At 38.5% G+C, this 25,527-nt stretch overlaps 1 protein-coding gene across 6 annotated transcripts in view; it reads right to left on the reverse strand.

Moving 5' to 3' along the window:
* Nucleotides 1–25,527, reverse strand: part of mus81.L (MUS81 structure-specific endonuclease subunit L homeolog) — a 74,598-nt gene that overhangs the window by 39,391 nt on the left and 9,680 nt on the right. For 3 of the 6 annotated variants that reach the window (XM_041590023.1, XM_041590024.1, XM_018257685.2), the window contains exon 2: nucleotides 10,969–11,154. In XM_041590023.1, the coding sequence (XP_041445957.1) occupies nucleotides 10,969–11,103 (135 nt within the window). In that variant the 5' untranslated portion in view covers nucleotides 11,104–11,154. Of the gene's footprint in view, nucleotides 1–5,793; nucleotides 5,943–10,824; nucleotides 10,862–10,968; nucleotides 11,155–19,070; nucleotides 19,093–25,527 lie in introns of those variants that run through there. The other 3 variants (XM_041590022.1, XM_018257688.2, XM_018257686.2) reach the window with 3 other exon arrangements.

The following is a 25,527-nucleotide window of genomic DNA, read 5'->3' on the forward strand; positions in this document are numbered from 1 at the left end:
TGTTTTGTTCATATAATGACCTGCCATACAATCTGGGCAGTGATCCCCAACGAGTAGCTTGTGAGCAACGTTGCTCTCCAACCCCTTGGATGTTGCTCCCAGTGGCCTCAAAGCAGGTGCTTATTTTTGAATTCCAGGCTTGGAGGCAAGTTTTGGATGTATGAAAATCATGCATTTCATGCTAGTATTGCTTCCCAACTCCTTTTACTTCTGAATGTTGCTCACGGGTTCATAGGTTGGGGAACCCTGCCATAGAGTTTGACCAAATGCAACCAACTATGTACCTAGGGAGTTTAAAAGGTCCAGAGCTTTAATCTGTTATCCATTTAACTTAAAATGACAGGCCTGCTTATCTGACCAATAAGCAAATGTATATTTTCGGTTTTTGAAGGTGCTAAGCTTTGGAAAGCAGGGGACTTTTCTATCATTTGAAAGATATAGCATCAAAGGGCAACATTTCGGACCCCACTGGGCCCTTTATCAAGGCCTGATAAAGGGCCCAGTGGGGTCCGAAACATTGCCCTTACCTTGTATGTACATGGGCTAAAATAAACAACAATTAAATGAAGTGAATTAAGTGAATTGTATAAACAATAATTAACTTTTTCAATATAATCAGAGTGCTGCTGGTTTGTTTCTACATTGTATGCTGGACCTGTTGGGCAGGAAAGGGTCATCCAGATTAAGCACCTAATACCTTGAACAGGGTTGTATTTGAAGGATTGAGCACTCCAAATTTTACAAATAAGGGGTAAATATAGGGCAGTGGTCCCCAACCAGTGGCTCACAAGCAACTCACCAACCCCTTGGATGTTTTTTCCAGTGGCCTCAAAGCAGGTGCTTATTTTTGAATTACTGGCTTGGAGGCAAGCTTTGGTTGTATAAAAACGAGGTGCACTGCCAAACAGAGCCTGCTGCCAATCCACATAGGGCTACCAAATAGCCAATTAAATCCTATATTTGGCACCCCAGAAACTTTTTTTCATGCCTGTGTTGCGCCCCAACACTGTTTACATTTGAATGAGACTCATAGGTAAAAAAAAGGTTGGGGACCTCTGATATAGGGCTATTGGACTTTTGCTTTTGAAGTTCTGACCATTGTTATCATGGGTAGAGAAAGTATATTGTGCAAGAACGAGACAGAGTATATACATTCAAGCAAATAACACAACTTGAAGGGAGTCAGATCATGGGACACAAATGAGAAAGAAAATAAAAGCAACAAGGCAGCAGGGGAGTTGGATTTGCTAAAGTGAAAGATCCCAGGGTTTTATTGGAATTTATCATTATGCCTCTATAAAATTAGCTTGGTTTATAGAAATGATTCTTTAGTCTCTGCGGGTTTACAGTCCAATATTACTACCATGTACACAAATACCAGGGTTTAGTTCCATCAGAAGTCATTTCCTTGCCTCTATATAGTTTGGAGTGTGTGAAGACACATGGAGGACATACAAACTTCATGTAAAAGTCTCAGTTGGAGTTAAAACCAGGATGACACTGCAAGCCAGCAACCCTAACAACTACAACACCATGCTGCAACATGTCAGAAGGGTATGTGTCTGTTGTGCTATAAACATAGGTATGATGTTGGGTCTCGGGCAGGGCAAAGATCCTAAAAGCTAAAGCTCCAATGTAGAAAGAGGCATCCTAAACAGGTAAAATACCTGTACTGTGTCAGTATCACTTTAATCTTTATTAAGGGTGCAACAGTAGGATTTAAAAGGGTTGTTCACTTTTGAATTAACTTTTAGTATGACGCAGAGAGTGATATTCAGAGACAATTTGCGATTGGTTTTCATTTTTTATTATTTGTAGTTTTTGAGTTATTTAGCTTTTTATTCAGCGACTCTCCAGGTTGCCGTTTCTACAATCTGGTTGCTTGGGTCCAGCATTATAAACAGGGGAGGTGCTGAATAGAAAGATGAGTAATAATATATAACTATATAAAATAAATAGTGAAGAACAATTAAAAAGTTGCTTAGAATTAGTCATTCTGTAACCTACTAAAAGGTGAACGACCCCTTTAAGGAAGTCATGCAGGGAGATAATCAAGCAATTGTTAGCCTCTGTGTGCAGAATGGGCAAAATTAGAAAGCAGGAGGCAGGTATCTGCATTTACAGATACACAAGGTAGCACGCCGTGGCGGGAGCCGGAGGGGGGCCCCGGGTCAGTAGCCCCGGTGGGCCCCAAGCCCCCCAGTCCGACCCTGGGCCAAACTGCCGATTTGGTCTGTCAGCAACTTTAATTGGCACTAGTATGGCCACCTATAGGTTCTGTTTTATATAACCAACCCATTACCTAGGGCTTCTGGACACTCTTAACTCATACAAATACTCAAAACAAAGTGAAACGGTCTCTCCAAAATTGTAGTAGCACACCGGGAGACTACCAAAATCTCAGTTTAGAGCTACTCAAACACATGTGTGAAACAACAGTATTTATTTTGCAGCAGCCCTTGTATAACTGACTTTTCATTCAACTTCTTCAGATCAAATATAGTTCAGAGTCAGTTGGTCCTGGGTATTGGACAATAAGAGATATCAGTGTTTTGTTTTTCAACATAATCCATTAATATCTAGTGAAAATCTGATTTTTACACAATGCAGCCCAACTGGACTGTGGACTGCACAGTGTGAAAAGATCTGAGTTGCAGGTATTTCTGTCATCTAAACGAGGCAGAAAGTGAATGTCATCGCTAGTTATTGTGCACTGCAGTAACTTAGGGATCAACCCCAGCAACCACTGCCTCCCAGCAACCATTGTTGTTATTGCATGAACAAACACATACACAGGGGTGGCGTGGTAAGTAAGAAACTGAATGTAATAATAGAGTGAAATGTTCATTTTGGACAGAAAATGGTCTCATACTATATATCACTGTATGCATACATATATTTTTATCACAATTTTAAATAAAATAAATAACACATGATAAAAAATATACTAGCTTGATGTTAAAGCATTAATCCCTTAAAGGTTATTTTCATTTTCAGGTTTTACACTAAAGTGCACTTTCACTGCATATAAAATCACATGCAAAGACTATTGGAAATTGCATCCACGGATTGCATTCATCCATGGATTGTATCCTTGGATGCTATTCCCAACAGTGCAACTGGGTGTGGTTTTACTTGCATTGGGGGTGTGATTCCTGGGTCCCCCTACCAGCCATTGTATTTTGTTTTCATAGTTACATCATTAATTTAAGTTGAAATCAGAAAAAAAGATCAACTTCAACCCCTCCAAATGAAATTATATATAATTTTTTCCCCCTTTATATATAACTGCATCACATATCAGAGATGGGTCTACAGTAGTTGAAGTCCAGTTCTGTTCAAGTATTTATTTTTGTGATTTCCAAACAGCCCTGGCTCAGGTAAAAAAGTGCGATTTTAGAAAAAGTATAGATTTTTGTTCCTACTAGTGCTTTTCACTACAGACTGACTGCTTCAAAATAAACCCATGGGAAAATTTCACATCCCTCAATTCCAGAAAGCCTTCAGCTGTCTAAAGGTTCTTACAGACGAGCGTTTTTAGCTGCTCTCCCCTGCGTTCCGGTTTCATACGCTCAGCCGCAGAGGAACGCAAGAGTAGACACACTGAATTATTTTCAATGTGGCTGTACTCACACAGACGCTTGTAAGCGGCGAACGCAAGTAAAATGCAACATGTTGTGTCCCAACCGGCGTTCGGCGCTTACAATCGTCTGTGTGAGTACAGCCACATTGAAAAGAATTCAGTGTGTATACTCCTGCGCTCCCCTGCAGCTGAATGAATGAAACCAGAACGCAGGGGAGCGCAGCTAAAACCACTTGTCTTTAAGAGCCCTAAAAGTCATTAAGCAGGTAAGGATCCAGTCCTGGCATGCAGGGTCTTGAGTATGATACAGAGAGTAATATTCTGAGACAAATTTAATTTTTTATTAATTAATTTAGCTTTTTATTCAGCAGTTCTCCAGTCTGCAATTCAGCAATCTGGTTGCTAGGGTTCACATTACCCTAGCAACCATGCATTGACTTGAATAAAGGCTGGAGTATGAATATAAAAGGACCTGAATATAAAGATGAGTAATACAAAAAATAACAATAAATTTGTAGCTTTTTTAGATGGGGTCAGTGATCCCCATTTGAAAGCTGGAAAGAGTCAGAGGAAAAAGGCAAATCGAAAACTATAAAAAAAGAAAAAATGAAGGCCAATTTAAAAGTTGCTTAGAATTAACCATCCTATAATATATTCAGTTAACTTAAAGGTGAACCACCCCTATGAAACTATGAACTTGCTGTATAATGAATCTGGAAAAATATATGTTTTACCAACTTGAAAAAGTCAGCAAAACTGCTTCCAAGTTTGCATGCATTGAAATGTGATGGTCTGTAATACATGCCTACCAGCCCTCCACACTAAATAGGGCATGACAAAAATACCATATCACACTAAAAACTGGTTTCTTATCTTGTAAATTGTGTATTTCTTTTTTTGTCTTCTCTTGAAATCTATGCAGTCCCTATTTCCTTCATGGGAAAACAAAAATAGTGCTAAGTGAATGGGCAGAAATTGGTGTGTGGACTTTATTTGCCCAAAATGTGCAAGACTGAAAAGTACTACATGTACCATAACCGCTGAGAGATAAAAATCAAATAGTATGCCTTAAAAATAAAGCCATGTGCTACTACTAGGATAAAGGGGAAGCGGGGGGGGGTATACACCTGCTATACATCATTATGTCACTATTTGAAGAAGGAACTGATAACCTTATCAGTAGCAAATGAATGCAAAAGGTATATACCGGTATAAACAAAACATTCAACTCTATGTATAGACAAAATAACCATTTAAATAGCAACTAATGATGTTGTGCAAAAATCTGCAGAGCCCATAATCAGGTGCTCTGCACTATACACCTATTTTAAAAGGGTAGTTCATCTTCAAAATGATGTAGACAGTAATATTCTGAGACAATTTGCAATTAGTCTACATTTTTATCTGTTATTTTCGTCTGTAGTTTATTTATTTAGTTAGTTTTTTATTCAGCAGCTCTCCATTTTGGAATTTCAGCAGTTACCTGGATGCTAGGGTCCAATTTATCCTAGCAACAGGCAATGGTTTGAGTGAAAAACTGGAAGATGAATAGGAGAGGGCCTGAACAGAAATAAGAGAAAGAAAAAATAGCAATAAAAGTGTATCTTCGCAGGGCAATAGTTCTTTGTCTGCCAGGGTCAGTGACCCGCCACTGGAAAGCGGCAGAAGAGGAAGGCAAATTATTTAAAAACGATGTAAGATAAAGAATGAAGATCAATTGCAAAGTTGTTGAGAGTATGCCTTGCTATAACATACTAAAGGTTAAGGTAAAGGTGAACAAAACCCTTTAAAGGGACAGATTAACATATCCTTGTATTTGGGACTATAAAAAAGTATACAAAAAAATATAAAAAATTATTGAAGTAGGCAAGTTCTGGGGAACAAATGATTAACCTTAATGTCCTTTTAGCAGTTAAGTCTGAAGCATGCTGCAGGTGGGCTTGTTTGTGTGAAGCCATTTAACATACATCTAAATCACTGCTAATAAACCATGGAATATATATGGAATTGCTTTCCATTGAAAAAAATGGTAACATCTTTTCAAGTAGCTCTAAACCCACAACTACAGTATTTCTAATGTGCACCTGTCACCCTTTAAAAAAAAAACTTGCAGAATGAATAACCACATGTAACTTTAGGAACTTAATAGCTGTTGTTTTTTTAAAAGGTTTAAGTCGCTTAAAAGTAAAAAGCTCCTCTCTGTTTGTTACCTCGCCAGCAAAATGTTCATCAAGTTGCATTGCACCTGCCTCAGGTGGTTCCAAGAGGCAAAGTAAGTACAAACACATAGCAAAGTGTGGGCTGCATTAACTGTTGCTGTGGAATGCATGACATCCACCACAGGGTAATGCACAATGAAATGCCTGTGTGTAGGAGCCCTAAAACTGGACCCCAATTTGTATGCATACTATTTACCATATACATCAACCAAGCCCATGTCATAAGGATGATAATGATCCACTGTGCGCCTTTTTGAAGGCTTATATTTTTACATTTTTAAAATGTCAAAGTCAAAAGAATGTTTCCACAAACATACAGCATGTGGTCAAAGTCAAACTATGAATGTGCCGCAAGTAGATTAGCTAGATCAGTGCAATGTGGCCTGCACATGTATGATTGCTGGCTATTGGTCTCTGCCCTGGTGCAATTTAACATCTTTATTAGTAAATCAGCCCCACAGAAAACTAATTATTGGTAATGGTTGCAATCACATTTCGAGTAATCTGACCTGACAGCAGCTCTATGTGCTTTCAGAGGAATGTTAATGGATTCAGGCTTGCAAGTCCATCCCCACAGGTCTCCCTGTCATGAGGTTAAAGGAACAGTAACACCAAAGAATTAAAGTTTTTTTTACAGTTTTTAAAATATAATGTACTGTTTCCCTGAACTGGTACAACTGGTGCGTTTGCGTCAGAAACACTACTATAGTTTATAGCTGCTGTGTAGCCATGGGGGCAGCCATTCAAAGCACAGTTTACAGAACAGATAACAGATTCACCTTGTACAACTGCATTGTATTCTATTAACAAGCTTAACTGCTAATAAGTCTGTGCCTTTCTCCAGTTTTAGCCTGAATGTCTGCCCCCATGACTACACCATAGCCTATTTACATAAACTATAGTTGTTTTTATAAAGCAAACACATAACATTTACCAGTGCATAGGAACTGAACATTGTATTCTTATTAATTTAAAACATGTATTTTTTGAAGTTACTGTTCCTTTAAGGACGTGTGTGTGTGTATCATTGTCAAATTCACTTTATATGGAGTACATAACACATTATATCATTGTTGGTGGACTATGACCTTATATTGAGCTTGCCATGCTGTAAACTGTAAGGACATATCTATAACTGATAAGTGGCACTCTGACAATCTGCCAAATGTGGCACTCTGAAAATCTGCCAAATGTCATATTATGCTGCAGAAATTTTGCTATTAACAATAAAAAGCAGTGACTTTCTTTCATATATGGTGGGCCTGCCCCATAGCACTGGAATACTGGAGGAGAGTTAATATTCTTCTAAATGTCATTACCGGTGACCTAACTGTCCTCAGCCCAGCAATGGCCCTCTTAGGCTATGAGACAGTGCTAAGAGACGCAGCAACACAGAAGAATATTACAGGACTTCTATTGGCCAGCAGAAGTTTATTGGCAAGACATTGGAAACAATCCAGTCTCCCGCAGCTTGCACATATACAAGCTGAACTCAACAGAATGGACCTTTATGAACGTACTTTTTTCTCCTAAACTTACTTAAGAGAAAGGGACCCCTAATGCTAATTAGGTGTGACATAAGTCTCCGCAGTCTCCAGTATCCTCCCTCAGTCTCCTTTCCTCCCCTCTCTTTTCTTTTCTTCCTCCCTTTTCTTCTTCCTTCCACTGCATAATAATTGTAAATTGCAAAAATTGTTAAAAAAAACAAAAAAAACAAAAAAAAGCAATGTTTAGCTCAATTTCTTAAATTTAGGGCTCTTACAGACGAGCGTTTTTAGCTGCGCTCCGGTTTCATGCGTTCAGCCGCAGGGGAGCGCAGGAGTAGATGCACTAAATTCTTTTCAATGGGGCTGTACACAGATGCATGTACGCGCCGAATGCAGGTTGGGACGCAGCATGTTGAATTTTTCTTTTACATGAGTCTGTGTGAGTACAGCCCCATTGAAAAGAATTTAGTGCGTCTTCTCCTGCGCTCCCCTGCGGCAGAATGCATGAAACCGGAACGCAGGGAACCGCAGCTAAAAATGCTCATCTGTAAGAGCCCTTAAAGGGGTTGTTCACCTTCCAAACACTTTTCAGTTCAGTTGCTTTTTAGATTGTTCACCACAACTCCACAAAAATATAACTTAAGCTTTTTGAAAAGTAAACATAATTTCAAGCAACTTTGCAATATACATCAATTAAAAAATATGCAGCGTTTTCATGAGTTTTAATGGTTTGGAACAGTTCCCTAAGCCTAGCCCCCTGCTCTCCTGCTGATCTGCCTGACTACTTTGCTGAGCTGCCTGACTACTGTTACTTTATATCAACAGCCGTCTGTCCTTAGCCTGCATCCTCCAAACCATTCCCTGCACACAACGGAACATCACAATGCAATGGATTGTGGGCTATATAGTTCCTTCATGCTGTCTGTAAGCTGTGGAGAAGTTGTTACAATTTGTATCAGTGTTTAATCCCTCTTTCCCTGCCAGCATTTCAAATGATGCAGAAAGAGAAGAACTGTTAAACAGCTGGATTTCAGAATAGAAAACTGCAATTATTCATACTTTTTGAAAAAACAGGTAACTGTGATGGGTATATTAGGGGTTTCTGTGTTATGTGGGCCTCGTTATCAAATTTTGGTTTGGAAGCAGACTTCCCCTTTAAAATGTAATGGTCCTGACACTAGTGTTATAGTCTGACAGATCAGCGATCTAGGAGCAATCTGAATTTACAATTTTCTTCATTTAGTTGATACATTTCTCTGCAGTATCTGTGGAATATTAGCCAGTATTGTATCAATTCTAACAGCTGCCTTTAATGAAACAAATGTATCAACTATTGTATCAACTTTGAACAGTTAAAGGAACAGTTTGGTGTAAAAATAAAAACTGGGTAAATAAATAGGCTGTGCAAAATAAAAACATGTTTCTACTACCGTATATACTCGAGTATAAGCCTAGTTTTTCAGCATCCAAAATGTGCTGAAAAAGTCTACCTCAGCTTATCCTCAAGTCAGCAGTTGCTGAGATTGCAGTCACTTTTAATCATTCCTATACCAACAGTTCGCTTGGGGAGAGACTGCAATATCACACAGCGCCCTCTGTTGGTTATATGAAAGAATAACAGTGCGCCCTCTGTTGGTTATATGAAAGAATAACAGTGACTGCAATATCACACAGCGCCATCTGTTGGTTATATGAAAGAGTAACAGTGACTGCAATATCACACAGCGCCATCTGTTGGTTATATGAAAGAATAACAGTGACTGCAATATCACACAGCACCCTCTGTTGGTTATATGAAGGATTAACAGTGATGGCAATATCACACAGCGCCCTCTGTTGGTTATACGAAAGATTAACAGTGATGGCAATATCACACAGCACCCTCTGCACATGGTAGTGGGACAGTGGGACAATGCACATAGTAATCCGTTTGGCAATTCTCTGTCACCATCAACTTTGCAAAGAAGTCTGGTTGATCGCTGGGGGTCGCTTTGGTAGAATGTGCGCTGCTGGGAAACAGGGCTGTAGTTGTGTCTAGGCTTATACTCGAGTCAATAAGTTTTCCCAGTTTTCGTAGGTAAAATTAGGTACCTCGGCTTATACTCGGGTCGGCTTATACTCGAGTATATACGGTACATTTAGTTAGCTAAAAATATAATGTATAATGGCTGGAGTGACTGGATATCTAACATAATAACCAGAAGACTACTTCCTGCTTTTCAGCTCTCTAACTCTGAGTTATTCAGCAACTTGAAGGGGGGCCATATGGGATATAACTGATCAGTGAGTTTGCAATTGATCCTCAGCATTCAGCTCAGATTCAAAAACAAGAGTTATGACCCAGTTATGACCCCCTCAAGTCACTGATTGGTTACTACCTGGTAACCAATTAGTGGAAACCAAGAGAGCTGCAAAGCAGGAAGTAGTGTTCTGGAGACAATTCTCAGTTGGTTTACATTTGTTTTATTATTCATGGCTCTTTAGTTATTTAGCTTTTTATTCAGCAACTCTCCAGTTTCCAGTTTTAGCAATCTGGCTGCTAGGGTTCAAATTACCCTAGCAACCATGCACTGATTGGAATAAGAGACTGGAATATGAATAGGAGAGGGCCTGAATAGATAGTAATAAAAAGTAGCAACAATACACTTAGCCTTACAGAGCATTTGTTTTTTAGATGTGACCAGTGACCCCCCCCCCCCCCATTTGAATGCTGGAAAAAATCTGAAGAAAAGGCAAATAATAAAAAAAGAAAAAATGAAGGCTAATTGAAAAGTTGCTTAAAATTTAGTCATTCTAGTGACTAGTAAGGTTGAAAAAAGACACACGTCCATCAAGTTTAACCTTACGTCTGTATAGAACCTGCCTAACTGCTAGTTGATCCAGAGGGCATTAAAACAACTTTATTTTCTTTTATTAAGGTTCCCTGGGCTTGTGTAGTGTAATGTATTTGCTGCCAAATATACGTCCAGTGAAATTTAACTTCCCGCCGTATGCAAATTAGCCAACGCTAGCGCAACTTTGCTTTGTTTGCCGAATTAACGCTATTGAAACTTCGCCATCGTTAGGTGCCCTGGACGCAACTTTGCATTTTAGTGAATTAGCATTGTCCTGGCAAATTTTCGCCTGCTGAAGTGTGGCAATGTGAGCGAATACGTTGCTGGCAAATTTCCGGAGGTTAGTGAATTTGCCCCTAAAAGTTTACTGAAAGGTGAATCACCTCTTTAGTACAAGAGAAAAAGGAGTAAATATAGCCAACAAATTTACACAAATCTTAAACAATCAGAACTTAACAAACCTGTGCATTTTGCAGATGGATTGCCATGGGGTACACGGGGCAGATAACTGGGAACAAAAAACATTGCTTATGGCAATGCTCTTGTTAATTAAATGGTTATTTTGTCATAAGAAAGCTACACTTACATTATACAATGGGCAAACCAAGCAGCATGTTCTGGTGAATGACTTTATTGCTTACTTCTGATACTGCAGACAAGTATGGATTATTGGGTAATCTGATGCTTAGAGCTAACATTACCTGTAAGCAGGCACCCTCGCTTGCTTTCCCGCAGTCACTGTAAAAGGGACATCGATTTTAGAAATGAGTTGATGCCTGTTTTTATAGCTAAGCTGGCAAAGGAAGAGCATCTCTTGGTGTAGATGTGTAAATGTCCCAGCTCACCTTCTGGTAAACAAATTGAGTCTTCAGCCCTTTTTCGGCTGCGCTGTCCCTCCACTCCGTCAACCACTTCAGGAAAAGGGGGTTAGGGCAGGCAGGCACTGGTTTTTTACGACCATAAGTGATCTCTCCTGGCATTTTTAGGCTGTTTTGGCCGCTCTATTGATTAGATATTCAGCATTCTGTACTCTGAAAAACAATTGATGACATTTATATGCATTAAAAAAGACTAACAAACATTTTGTAAACATAGAAAAAACATAACTCAAAGGTAACACCTAAGACAGGTCATAATAATGGATGATACTTGATATCTATTTTGTGCAGCTTATGTCATCATAGAGGTTTCCCTGGACCTGTCACCCAGACACAAAAAGCTGTATAATAAAAATCTTTTTCAAATTAAACATGAAATCCAATTTCTATTTTTATTAAAGCATTCATAGCTGTTGTAAGCTCATTTAAACATCTCAGCTGTCAATCAAATATTGTCTGCCCCTCCTCTATGCCCTGAGCATAGAGGCAGGGCAGACAATTACTTTCATTTTCCATTCAGCACTTCCTAGAAATCGCTGCTCTCCCACATTCCATCGTTCTCTTCATCATTTAATTGTGTAGCCAGGACATGGGGATGGACATCAGGTCCCCCATTCTGGTGCACAAACAAGATTCTGACATGATGCAAGACTTTTCTTAATAACAGTGTCCACAAAATGGCTCCTGCCTACTTGCTATAATTATGAATTCCCAGACTGAAGGAAACAAGATTCAAATAATTTATATTGTGTAATTAAAGTTCATTTTGCTTGACTGACGTGATAAAATAGGATTATGAATATTTTTTTGGGGTGAGGGGTCCCCTTTAAAGGAGAACTAAACCTAAATGAATAGGGCTAAAAATTCCATGTTTTTATATACTGAACTTATTGCACCAGCCTAAAGTTTCAGATTCTCAATAGCAGCAATGATCCAGGACTTTAAACTTGTCACAAGGGGTCACCATCTTGGAAAGTGTCTGCGACACTCACATGCTCAGTGGGCTCTGAGCAGCTGTTGAGAAGCTAAGCTTAGGGGTCGTCACAAATTATCAAGCAGAAAATGAGGTTTGTCTGTAATATTAGCTGATGCTACTGGGCTGATTATTAGATTCTGATGCTAGTTGCACTGGTTTCTGTGCTGCCATGTAGTAATTATCTGTATTAATTACTAATCAGCCTTATATTGTGACATTTATATTCTATGTGTACTGTATATTTTGAGTCGGTCCCTAAGCTCAGTAAGTGACAGCAGCACAGAGCATGTGCAGTGAATCAGCAGAAAAGAAGATAGGGAGCTATTGGGCATCTTTGGAGACACAGATCTTCACTGATAAAGGGCTGTGGCTGCCTGGGGCTGTTACAGAAGTCCAAAACATAATGTACAACATTTCGAGCTACTTCTTTATTTTAACTTTCCTTCTCCTTTAAAGGAGAACTAAAGCTTAACTCAAGATATAGGGCAGAAATGTTGTACATTATGTTTTGGGCTTCTGTACCAGTCCAAGGCAACAACAGCCCTTTAGCAGTAAAGATCGGTACCTCCAAAGATGCCCCTGTAGCTCCCTATCTTCTTTTCTGCTGATTCACTCACATGCTCTGTGCTGCTATCACTTACCTGAACTTAGGGACCAAAGGAAAATATACTTTATATAAATAATATATGTCACAATATCAGGCTGTTTAGTAAATATTACAGATTAATGGTACACAGCAGCTCAGAAACCAGCACAATTAGCATCAGGATTTAATAATCAGCCCTGTAGCATCACCTTCAGTGGCATAACTATATGTTACTGGGCCCCACAGCAAATTAATTTTAGGGCCCCCAACATATCCAGAGGTTGTCCTGTTTTATCAATATTTATTGAAATTGTATATGAACTAGAGCCTCATGGGACCCCTATACCTCCTGGGCCCCCCTGCAGCCGCAGGGTCTGCTTCCTCTATAGTTACGCCCCTGATCACCTTGTATGACAGATAAATTGAATTTTCTGCTTGATGGTTTGCGATGACCCCTAAGCTGCTCCAGCACACTGCGCATGTGATTGTCACTGACTGAAACTTCTGTGACAACTTTAAAAGGCTTGCATATGGTACCTGTAATCTAGAATGCTCGGGGTCTGGGATTTTTCAAATAACAGATATTTCCATAATTTGGATCTTCGCACCTGGTGTACTAGAAAATCATGTAAACATTATATAAACCCAATAGGCTATTTTTGCCTCTAATAAGGATTAATTAAATCTTAGTTGGGATCAAACACAAGGTACTGTTTTATTATTAGAGAGAAAAAGGTAATCATTTTTAAAAAAAAAATTGATTATTTAGATTTAGTTTCTATGAGATACAACCTTTCTGTAATTCAGAGCTTTCTGGATAACAGGTTTCCAGATAACAGAAGCAATGTGACATGCTGAAACTTTAGTCTGGTATATATAATATGGCATTTCTAGCCATATTCATTTTTAGGGTTTAGTTATCCTTTAATCTGCCCAAAAACAGAGCAGTGGTTGGTTGATACACATGTTTTTAACTCAACTGGTCATACTTTGCTCTGTTGTCCAAGGCCAACAATTGTCCTGATTGCTAAAAAAAAAACCAATAATTATAGTCTGCTGACTCCCGCTATCATAGGCTAGACAGGGCCGTGATCATTAATTCAGCAGGCTAAATAATCACAACAATGATCTAAAGTAATATTTTATATTTGTGGTTTCTATCATTTCATCATGAACCACTAGATAAGGTTCACTACGAAGCTAACTGGAAATAACCCAAACCAAAGATGATTCTTTTTAACCACCATTCATGATGAAATGTGGTGTGTGCCTAGGATACACACAGCTTAGGGCTTTAGCACAGGGGCAGATTCGGGGAGATTTAGTCGCCTGACGACTAATCGCCTCTTCTTCTGGTCGACAATCTCCCCAAACTGCCTTCCCCCTGGTCCCCTAGGCGGAGGGCAGGCAGTTTGTGACGCCTCGAAGAAGAGTCGCTAGTCGACTAAAATCTCCCCGAATCTGCCCGTGTGCTAAAGCCTTTAGAAATTGCCAGTTAATTACTTAAGTAACACATCAGTGCCATTTTGTATATTTCATACAATGAATCCCTGGGAAACACTATTACCCCAAAATTCCATTTCAGGCAAGATTAGTAGAAGGATCAATGGCTGCCCCAAAATTAACAATGTGCCCACAATAGTAAAGGTAAGTCAGTCTATAAATGGTATCAGTTTTTAAAACCAAACACATTTTTCCTTAAACTGCATATTGAGGCTGACAGAAAAGCAGAAAGCTGATTACAGTCTGAGAGCACACCCAGGATATAAATAGACTGGTGATCAATGTGCTTAAATCCCTCGTGACACAGACCTCCCTGTATTGCGTACGTATTACACCTACTGAATTTACAGTGCTGCACTTCAATATATACATCCTGATTCTAAGCCTGGAAATGGTTTGCCCTTTCCTGTAGCCCACCAGTGTCCCCCAGCACCACTGAGGATATCCTGGATAGCTGCTTCCTATTCATCTATCTACAAAAGCACCTTGACTTCACAAATTTAAGGACTAATGATACAAAACTGCAATTTAAGTTTGCAATTATGGCATACCCATTTTGGAGAAATATTTCTAAGAATCAACTTGACAAGTAGGCTTCTTCCATAACTGCCCTTTACACTTGTGAGTGGGTGTATATCAAAAGAATTTCAAATACAGGTATGGGACCTGTTATCCAGAATGCTCAGGACCAGATAACAGATCATACCTTAAGTCTACTAGAAAATCATTTAAACATTTAATAAATCCAATAGGCTGATTTTGCTTCCAATGTGCATTAATTTTATCTTAATTTGGATCAAGTACAATGTACTGTTTTATTATTACAGAGAAAAAGGAAATAAAACCTGATACAACCGGAACATGCATTGGATTCGTTACCTGGATACACCTTAACCAGAAAACACTGATTTACAAGAAGGCCATTTTAAGCAAAGAAGTCTACTTTTTAGAAATGATTTCCTAGTAATAATAAAAGAGTACCTTGTACTTGATGGCGACAATGCTGCACAAATCCATATTGGCAGAAACACAATCCTTTTGGGTTTATTTAATGTTTAAGTGATTATCACTTATCAGTATAGAGATCCAAATTATGGAAATAGTCCTTACCTAGAAAACCTCAGGTTCCAAACATTCCATATAAAGGATTCTATACATGTACCCATAATTGAACATGTTCAGTATAATTAGTGCTTTTTGTTTTTTATATTCAGTTGTGCATTTTTTTAAATTCAGACTTCAAATATTGGCTTACCATTATCTATTTCTCAGAAATGCTGGAACATATCACCCCATAACTCCTGTGACACACCTTCCTTGCACACTAACAAGTGTTATTACAGTGGTACACCAACAATGAGTCACAGCCTGCACATTGTATTGTACAGTTTATCATATTCTCTGTGCAGAAGGTCAATAAAACGCAGCATAACTTGTATGAATGCTTCTAGCAAACAGACAAATAAAAAGTGTTTCCAATGCAGTTGACTGATGATTTCCAAGTTCAAATAAACATAATTTCCCCTCCAACCTGGCCCTTTATTTATGTTAACAGTGGTTGAAAAAGTTAAAGCTGTAGTAGGCATAGTAGTAGTATAAGTAGTAGTTATGCCTTCTCCTGCTTTAATGAGCAATACAATGTGCACAGACTGTTTTTAATGGAGGCTTCCAGTAGAGGAAGAACTGAAATTCATTCTTACTGCCAATTAAAAAATTATTGTGTGTGTTACAATGAAGGCTTCATTGTAGTAATCCTCAATTACTAAAGGGGTTGTTCACGTTTAAATTAACTTTTAGGGGTTATTTTTTTAAACGTCAAATTTTTCTGGTCGGGCTTTTTGGGGGCAAACTCTAATTTTTTTGTAGGGAAAAAAAACCTTGAAACTAGAATTGTAAAATCTGCCATCTCAGACTTGTCGAGGTCCTGCATAAGTCAACAGAAGAGGCACCTATCCCAATTTGAAGGTATCGTGGTCTGTGCTGGGTTAAGCCTGAAAATCCTACCTTTTGGGATTTTCGGGCAAAAACTCTAGAAAATAAAGTGATTTGAATAAAAAGCCCTGGAAAATTCAAGCGATTCGGGTTTTTGCTTGATTCTATCTAGTTTTTTCACTATCCGTTTAAATCAGTTTTTTTAATGAATAAGCTAAAACCAGGCACGGAAGTCTGGTCATGCCTTTGTTAATATTAATTAATATTATGAGATAAATTTGGATTTTAGAAAATAACCCCTTTTAGTATGATGCAGAGAGTGATATTCTGAGGAAATTTGCAGTTGGTTTTCATTTTGTATTCTTTGGGTTTTTTAAGTTAATTAGTGTTTTATTCAGCAGCTCTCCAGTTTGCAGTTTCAGCAATCTGGTTGCTATGGTCCAAATTACAATAGAAACCATGCACTGACATGAATAATAGACTGGAATATTATAGGAGAGGCCCTAAATAGAAAGAGGAGTAATAAAAAGTAGCAATAACAATAAAGCCCAATTGAAAAGCTGCTTAGAATAAGCCATTCTATAACTTAAAATTAACTTAAAGAGATACTGACATCAGAAAATAACTTTTTTACTATCTATCATAACATTGGCTTTGAATGCTATTTATAATTATGCCATAAAAGTATTTGCCTGAAGCTTTTACATTACCTTTCTTACTTCCCTGTTCCTGTATGAGGGGGGCTGCCATATTTGTGCAGCAGTAGTCCGTTCGCATTAGAAACTCTAACTGACAGCTTAAGAAGTGACAGTCAGGTCGCCAAAACAGTCAAGTTTAGGAACTTCAAGTGACAATTACTTACAAAAGCAGAACTATCAGCGAAAAACGATTAACATGACCTATAGGTAACTTTTAATATTTTGAAAATAAAGTTTTTAGTATCAGTATCACTTTAAGGTGAACCACTCCATAGTGTCCCAATAAAACAGTGATAATAGGTCACAATTTAAAAGATTATTTTATAAAACAAATATCTGTACAGGGTATTATTTTGTTGCAAAGTATGTTTGTAATGAGGCATTGGTTTATTGTAAAACATATGTTCCTCAGAGTTTAGGTTCTGCTGTATGACATACCGTATATAACATTTCCTCCTAAACTTTAGTCCTTCCCAACCCTAAAAGTAAACAGTTCTATAGGATTCAAAGCAGGAATTCTAGTTTCAATTAACCCCTTATTATGAACTCGGTACCAGGCATGTTAAGCACAGAAAGAATGCCTCTAAACAGGTATCAGCAAACCCCATGCCATCAGAGCATGAAAGCCTTGAGCATGATGGGGCCATAAAGTCTTTTAGAAGGTCATGTCTAGCTGTGACCTTTAAAAAGCTCTGATCTACCTGATAACATGTAGTTAGTTGGTATGTATGTTGAGGTGAGTTTGAAAGTACAGGTATCTGATATCCAGAAAGCGCCGAATTACGGAATGGCCGTCTCCCATAGACTCCATTTTATCCAAATAATCCAAATTGTACAAAATGTACTTGATCCCAACTAAAATATAATTAATCCTTATTGAAAGCAAAACCAGCCTATTGGGTTTATTTAGGGGCAGATTTACTAAGGGTCGAATATCGAGGGTTAATTAACCCTCGATATTCGACCAGGAACTAAAATCGTTCGACTTCGAATATCGAAGTCGAACGATTTAGCGCAAATCCTTCGAATCGAACGATTAGAAGGATTTTAATCCAACGATCGAAGGAATATCCTTCGATCAAAAAAAACGCAGGCAAGCCTATGGGGACCTTCCCCATAGGCTAATATTGAGTTCGGTAGCTTTTAGCTGCCGAACTAGGGGGTCGAAGTTTTTCTTAAAGAGACAGTACTTCGATTATCGAATGGTCGAATAGTCAAACGATTTTTAGTTCGAATCGTTCGATTCGAAGTAGTAGTCGAAGGTCGAAGTAGCCCATTCGATGGTCGAAGTAGCCAAAAAAACACTTCGAAATTCGAAGTTTTTTTAATTCGAATCCTTCACTCGAGCTTTGTAAATGTGCCCCTATATGTTTAAATTAATTTCTAGTAGACCCAATATTACGGAAAGATCCGTTATCTGGAAAACCCCAGGTCCCGAGCATTCTGGATAACAGGTCCCAACTCCCATACCTGTATCACCATGCCCTAAAATATACAATATACTCAAATCATCTTAAAACAGGCAATGGCTTCTGAAATTATCCTATGCAAGACTCTGCAAAAAAGGTTAAGATTAAAAATAATTATGAGGATCCCTTACTCTCCAAATTCCTTGACACCAGTCACTCTGAGCAAATGCCTTGTTCATTCATTAGATAATTTGTACTATTGCTGGCGGCAGCCCAACATTCCATAGCTTGGGCAAGAGTGAACTAGCTTCTGCAGTGTATGAGTAAACCAATCATTCAATGTCACTTTGGTAGTATTAAACTTACACATAAAATAGAAATATTTTGGTATTTGTTTTCCAGAAAACTACAAATTACCAGATTTACTGGGAAGGGCTCCAATCCCATTGGTTTATGGGGAAGGCAAGGGGCAGATGATGCCTGACGTCCATTTTGTCATTGCATGGCAAAAATCTGGTGCAGTTTTATGCCACTGGCAAAACCCATTTTGTTCCACAAAACTGTATGAGCTAGGGTTGCCTCCTTTATTAGAAACAAATAGCAACAACCTATATGGATAGGTGTGTTAGCAAGGGGCAGGGTTATGACGCAAAATGGGTAGATTTATGGTGGGGAAAGGGGCAGGGCTATGACATACAAGGGAGTGCGCAGGACAGATTAGTCCAATGCAGAAGAACTTTGATGAGTTTGTGCAGGTACAGAAAAGGACAGGGCCAGCCTGGGAGGGAGCAGGTATTTGGGTCAGGCAAGGAGTGAAAAAACATGTACTTTTTCAAAAAAATGAAAAATATATCTTTATTAGTTACATTTAAAAAGGTTGTTTCAGGCCAATGTTTCGGTCTCCACTTAAGACCATCATCAAGACCATAAAATCCATTAACAACCACGATATAGATAAAACTCACCCAATCATGTGAGGCTTCTCCAAACATGTGACAAAACAGAATAAGAGAGAAGAGACCCTGCACCAAGCAAAAACAATACATATTCATATGCACAGTTACATATAAAAACATACTACTGAGAATGCTGAGACCATATAATTAACACATTATCTAAAAGTTTCAAAAAGTATTAACATAATATCCACTAATCAGCTAAAAATAGTAACAAATGTGGATACACTATATCAGCGCTGATGCAGAAAGCACAAAAGGGAACAGTGCTCGTTTAACCCTGCCGGTGCCAGTGTGTTTAATTTTTTTTATCCAAAATACCTTCCTTTGAAGTAGAATTTTTGATCTATCCCCACCTCTTCTCAGTGGTGGTATATGGTCAATGGCTCTGTATTTAAAAGTAGGCAGCCTATGTTTTAATTCAAGATAGTGTTTGGCAACCGGTTTGGGGGGGTGTGTGTGTGTGTGTGTGTGTGTGTGTGTGTGTGTGTGTGTGTGTGTGTGACATGGTGATTGTATGTATATCAATTATCAGTAGACCAGCACTCCCTTTTAAAATGTAATATTTTTTATTATTGTCATGGTATGGTAAAAAAATATTACATTTTAAAAGGGAGTGCTGGTCTACTGATAATTGATATATATATGTGTGTGTGTATGTGTACTTTTCCAAAATGGACCGACACACCAGGTTTCTTGAATTTGTGAACTTTTATTCAATCATCACATGTGCATCCAAGTGATAACTGAATAAAATCATTAAACAGGTGGATGCTTCCACAACTGGATGATGATTAAATAAAAGTTAACAAATTCAAGAAACGTTGTGTCCTAGCGCCCACGAGTGTGTCAAGGGAAAGAGTCCAGACATGTTTTTGGACTATTATATAAATATATAAGATTTTGTCATTTAAGCATTGTTTTGCACACTGCATTGGCCATTAAAAGAATGGCTGATGACCAATGCTCCTTTTTGGAGTACAGAGACCTTAAATATGCAGCCAGGAGGAGGCATGTAGGTGCCCCCCTCCCCTCTAACTTGTGCATAACTGAGAAGCGGAAATTAGGGAGCATTAAGAGGTGCAGCCTGAATCTGGGACAAAGACTAGCACTGCATTCCGCATCGGATCCAGCCCCTTAGTACTCTTGTGCTTGGGACCCCAGGATTAGAAAATTACCCCTATACCGCAGTTTAATACATTTAAATATAAAAATTAATTTACAAAGATTGGCAATGTGCTAATCTAAATCTTATAAATGCACAGCATGTAAAGAAAATCTTTCCTATGCAATTGTATTCTTTGTTGCAATTTTTTCTTTACAACAAGAATCCTAGCTGTTAATGGTATGCAGTTCTTCCTAGCAAACCATTGACCCATATTATAGTTTCTCTTTGTCTCGAAACAGATTCCCCTTTCCATTATCCTTCAATAACATATATTGCCCAAGACTTATTATAAAGAGTTGAGAAGCACAGCTGATGGTGTTAGGGGTAATAAGGGATATGGGCCGAAAACAAACTGTACACACAGAAAACTGGCTATAGTAGGTCAATAGAAAAAGTTTCAAGACAAATAAATAAAAAGGTTTGAAGACAAATGTCACAGGGTTTACTCTCTAAAAATTCTTAATTTTGGGAGCTTGGATTGTAATATAATATTCTTATGTGTCTTATACACCAAGACAAGTCTCTATATGTAACATAGCTTTTAGAGAGCCTCAAGATTAGCAGGAGCATTAGGAAACACAAGCAACTAATTCTTTCATTTCTTTTGTCTGACAGGAAATGTGAGTCAGGTAAAATGCAGCAAGTTATTTCCTAGCCTTACCCTCACATCCTGGAAAAGGACTTACTAAGGACATTTATTTCTGTAATGAAAAATAAAGGCTTTAAAAAGAAAAAAAACTAACGTGCATAAACATTAGACCATTAGTAGTGTTAAATTACATAATTCCTTTTACTAATAAGTGCTTCATGTCATAGAGGAGGGTCACAATAGAGATGTGCGGGTTGTGTTTTTCCTGAATTGCACCCACCCGTCCAAGCCAGACTTCCATTTATAGACCAGCGCCGACTTGCCCATAACGCCACAAAAGGGGCGGGGCGAGCAGGCGCCCATCTAAAAATTCAACCCGGAAGTCGGCATTTGTAAGGTCACCCGCAACCCGAAAGGGGGTAAACCGGGCCAGCCCGCACATCACCAGTCCACAAATATAAATGTGTGGATGGCAAATCTTAGAATACAACATAGAATCATCCCACCAATTATAGGAATATCATGTTTAAATTGATTATAATATTTATATTTAGTGTGAAATTAAAATATTTTATGACTTTATTCACACCACAATGGGTATCCACTAAGGGAAGTAAAAACCCACTTCCCAACCACAGCAGCAGCATTGGTATAAGCAATGAAACTACAAGAGCCTCAAGCTGGTAGCAGCAATTGTTCTATTAAATTGGTGACTTCTTTCTTTGTTTTTTAAGTGATGCCAAATGACAACTAGTCTGTTAATAAACACCTGTAGGTAATTTCCATATACCTAATTTATGGAATATGCTTTATTAAATCTATCAAATAAATGGCTTGTGGTCAGTATTTGCCCATAAAGAGGAGCACACCATGATGGCTAGATCTCCTCTATCTAAGTGGTTGTGGGACGAACTGAAGTTTCTGTTCTATTGTTACATTAGTCTGGGCCAATAGCCTGAACAATCGTTGCAGCTAAAGATGGCCATACACTGGCAGATTAAAACTGCCGATATCAGTCCTTTAGACCAATTCAGCAGTTTATCTGCCCATCTGTGGGGGCGTCTCCCCTATCGATATCTGCCTGATATTGATCGGGCAGGTTTGATTCTTCCTGCGATCAAGGACCGAATTGGATAGTTGATGTGGTCCTACGATCCATTTGCCCATTTACTTTGTGTAATCCAATAGTTTGCCCGGTTGTTTGGCACTAGGACCGAATGTTTGAATTAACCAGATATCGTCCTGCCATTGGTGGGCATATCAAGGAAAGATCCGTTCATTTGGCCAAACGGGCGGATCTTATCATGTATGGCCAGTTGGCTACCTTAAAGGAGCTGAAACTCCTCTTCACTTTCTCATCTGCTGGGTAACTTAGTGCATCAGCAGGTGATGTTTTCCAACCTGTGCAATCAACAAACTGACCAATATTCAAAGTATATTGATATTGGTTAGGATCATCAGGACACCGTACACATACCAAAAATCAGGGCTGTGGAGTTAGTACTCAGACTCCTCTGTTTTTAATGGAACAGTACCACCAAAAAATTATGTTTTAAAGTAATGAAAATATTGTTTACTGAAGTCCTGCACTGGTAAAACTGGCATGTTTGCTTCAGATAATAAGCAAGCTGCTGTGTAGCCATGGGAGGCAGCCATTCAAAAACAGGAAAAAAAGGCACAGGTTACACAGCACATAACATATAAGTCCTGTCCAATACAATGGTGTTTTATCTGTTATTTGTTATGTAATCTGTGCAAACACACAGTTTTCCCAGTGCATGCTAACAGTATATATTATATGTTACTTTAAAACGCTTTCATTTTTTGGTGTTACTTTTCCTTTAATATACCATGGTATTTTCCATGCTGAGTGAAAGAAGTGCACAACATACAAGGCATTTTATTACTGCCAAAGCTCAAACATATAAACCACATCCTTTGGTAATTCTAAACCAAAGTTAAACTACAATAAAACAAAAACAATTGGAAAACCTAAAACAACTTATATATTAATTGAACTTTGCATATAGCTGTAGAATAGCTGTTTAATACAATCACAAATGAACTAAAGTATTGCTCTTAGAAACAGAATTACTGTACTTCTGCCATATATTTCTTCACAGAAGCTCTTTAATCTGATTTGATTATTTTCAGTGCTTGTATTTAAAGTTATTAGGAGTGGGAGTTGGAGTTTTGTAGACTCTCACTCCAAATACCCAAAATTGCTCCTGACTCCACAGCTCTGACAAAAATCATATGAAACATCTTTGGTAAGCTTTGGGCTTTTCTAGGAAACAGATGAATGTAGCCTCCAATTATTTCTCAGATTTTCCAGGTCCATTGATCTGCACAGAAAAGTATGCACACGAGTAGAGCCGAAGTCAGGCCAATGATACCTGCTTTTGCGTTTTCAGGCTGGCCCTTCGCAGGCAGAAAATGCACTTTTCAATGCAGTGGTGCCAACACTCTGTGTGTCCTCAACCTAAAGGTTCAATGTGCCTTATAATGTGGTGTAGTCAAGGTACTATCTATTTGATATACTGCACTGGCACTGTATAGTACAAATTTACTAAAGGGCGAAGTGACTAACACTGGCGAAAATTCGCCAGCGTGACGTCATTTCGGTACTTTGCCTATAAAAACCTTGATTGATGCATACTAATCTTAAGCATACGGATATTTTTTGTAAGAAAATGGGGCTTATTTACTACTACTGTTTTGAACACGACTGCAAGAGCAATGGGGATATAAAATCATGGCCTTAGTGTCCATGCACAAAGCACTTGCACACTGGGCAATGGCTGGATATCACTGTGGCTCGTTAAAGGAGCAGTAACATCAAGTTTTTTTATTAAAAAATTTGTTAGTGTAGAATGAGAAAAAAAAAAAAACCACAGACATATTAAACTTTTAAATTGCTAAGTCTTAATTAAGAAACAATTTACCAAAACTCCGCTTGTGCTCCTCTTCAGAAAAGGCGATCCATCGTGTGGCGATCGATTTCTCCTCCCTGCTTTCCTTATGGGAGTTAGCCAGGGAGGAAAAATCGAGCACTGCATGATGGATCATCGCCGTGTTGCCTTTTCAGAAGAGCGCAAGCGGAGTTTCACTAAGTTATTTCTTAATAAAGAAATGAAACTAAAAGCGATTTAAAGTTGAATATGTCTTTGTGGTTTTTTTAGTTCTTCGCAAATTTTTAATAAAAAAAATTGATGTTACTGATCCTTTAAGTATAGGGTTCTCCTGTACATTGTGTATCACTTCCTTTTCTGCATGTCTGACGCACATACTAGGGAACTTTCCACTGGATACCCTCAAATTTGTGCTAAGTCTGATAAATGAGCTCTACGGTATTATGTAATAAAAGGTGCAAAGCTTGCAACAGGTATAGTCACCAACAGTGGCCAATCAGTAGGTAATGTTTACTTGTCATCTCATTTAAAAGCAATCATCTTATTGGCTGCTTGCTAGGGAGTTACTTCACCTGGGAAATCATTGTACCATGTTTTACATATGAATACTAATGTCACATCTGTGCTTTCTGTGTATAAGAAGAAAATGTGATATTCAATTCAAAGACTGAGAAAATACATATTGTTGACAGCTTGGCCATGCCTGGAATTTTTATGCTGTGGATGTGAATACTTTTCATAAATTCCTGACACACCTTATGTTTTCCCTCCCCTGTTCATACTCCCTTCCCTTCCTCCACCTGTGAATCAACATATCAGTGCAGGTACGTGCAAGAACAAGAGCAAAGGTTACAACTGTAACTGCCCTGATCATAAATTATACAGTTCTATGAAAGCCACAAAGTTTCATACAAGAGGAAAAAATAATAACCAAACTTCAAATCTGTATGTTACCTGACTGAAATACAGTTATGGAATCTCTCACCCAGAAACCAGAAAGGCCATCTCCCAAAAAGTATGTTTCAAATAAATCCATTCTTTTAAATTACCGTATATACTCGAGTATAAGCCGAGGTACCTAATTTTACCCACGAAAACTGGGAAAACGTATTGACTCTAGTATAAGCCTAGACACAACTACCAGCAGCGCACATTCTGCCAAAGCGACCCCCCCAGCGATCAACCGGACTTCTTTGCAAAGTTGATGGTGACAGAGAATTGCCAAACGGATTACTGTGTGCATTGTCCCACTGTCCCACTACCATGTGCAGAGGGTGCTGTTTGATATTGCCATCACTGTTAATCTTTCGTATAACCAACAGAGGGCGCTGTGTGATATTGCAGTCACTGTTAATCTTTCATATAACCAACAGAGGGCGCTGTGTGATATTGCAGTCACTGTTAATCTTTCATATAACCAACAGAGGGTGCTGTGTGATATTGCAGTCACTGTTAATCTTTCATATAACCAACAGAGGGCACTGTGTGATATTGCAGTCACTATTATTCTTCCATATAACCAACAGATGGCGCTGTGTGATATTGCAGTCACTGTTATTCTTTCATATAACCAACAGAGGGTGCTGTGTGATATTGCAGTCACTGTTATTCTTTAATATAACCAACAGAGGGCGCACTGTTATTCTTTCATATAACCAACAGAGGGCATTGTGGGATATTGCAGTCTCTCCCCAAGTGAACTATTGGTATAGGAATGATTAAAAGTGACTGCAATCCGACTCAGGTCGGGTACCGCTGACCCGACTATAAGCCGAGGTAGACTTTTTCAGCACATTT

Source organism: Xenopus laevis, chromosome 4L (genome assembly GCF_017654675.1).
Source record: "Xenopus laevis strain J_2021 chromosome 4L, Xenopus_laevis_v10.1, whole genome shotgun sequence".
NCBI classification, from domain to species: Eukaryota; Metazoa; Chordata; class Amphibia; order Anura; family Pipidae; genus Xenopus; species Xenopus laevis.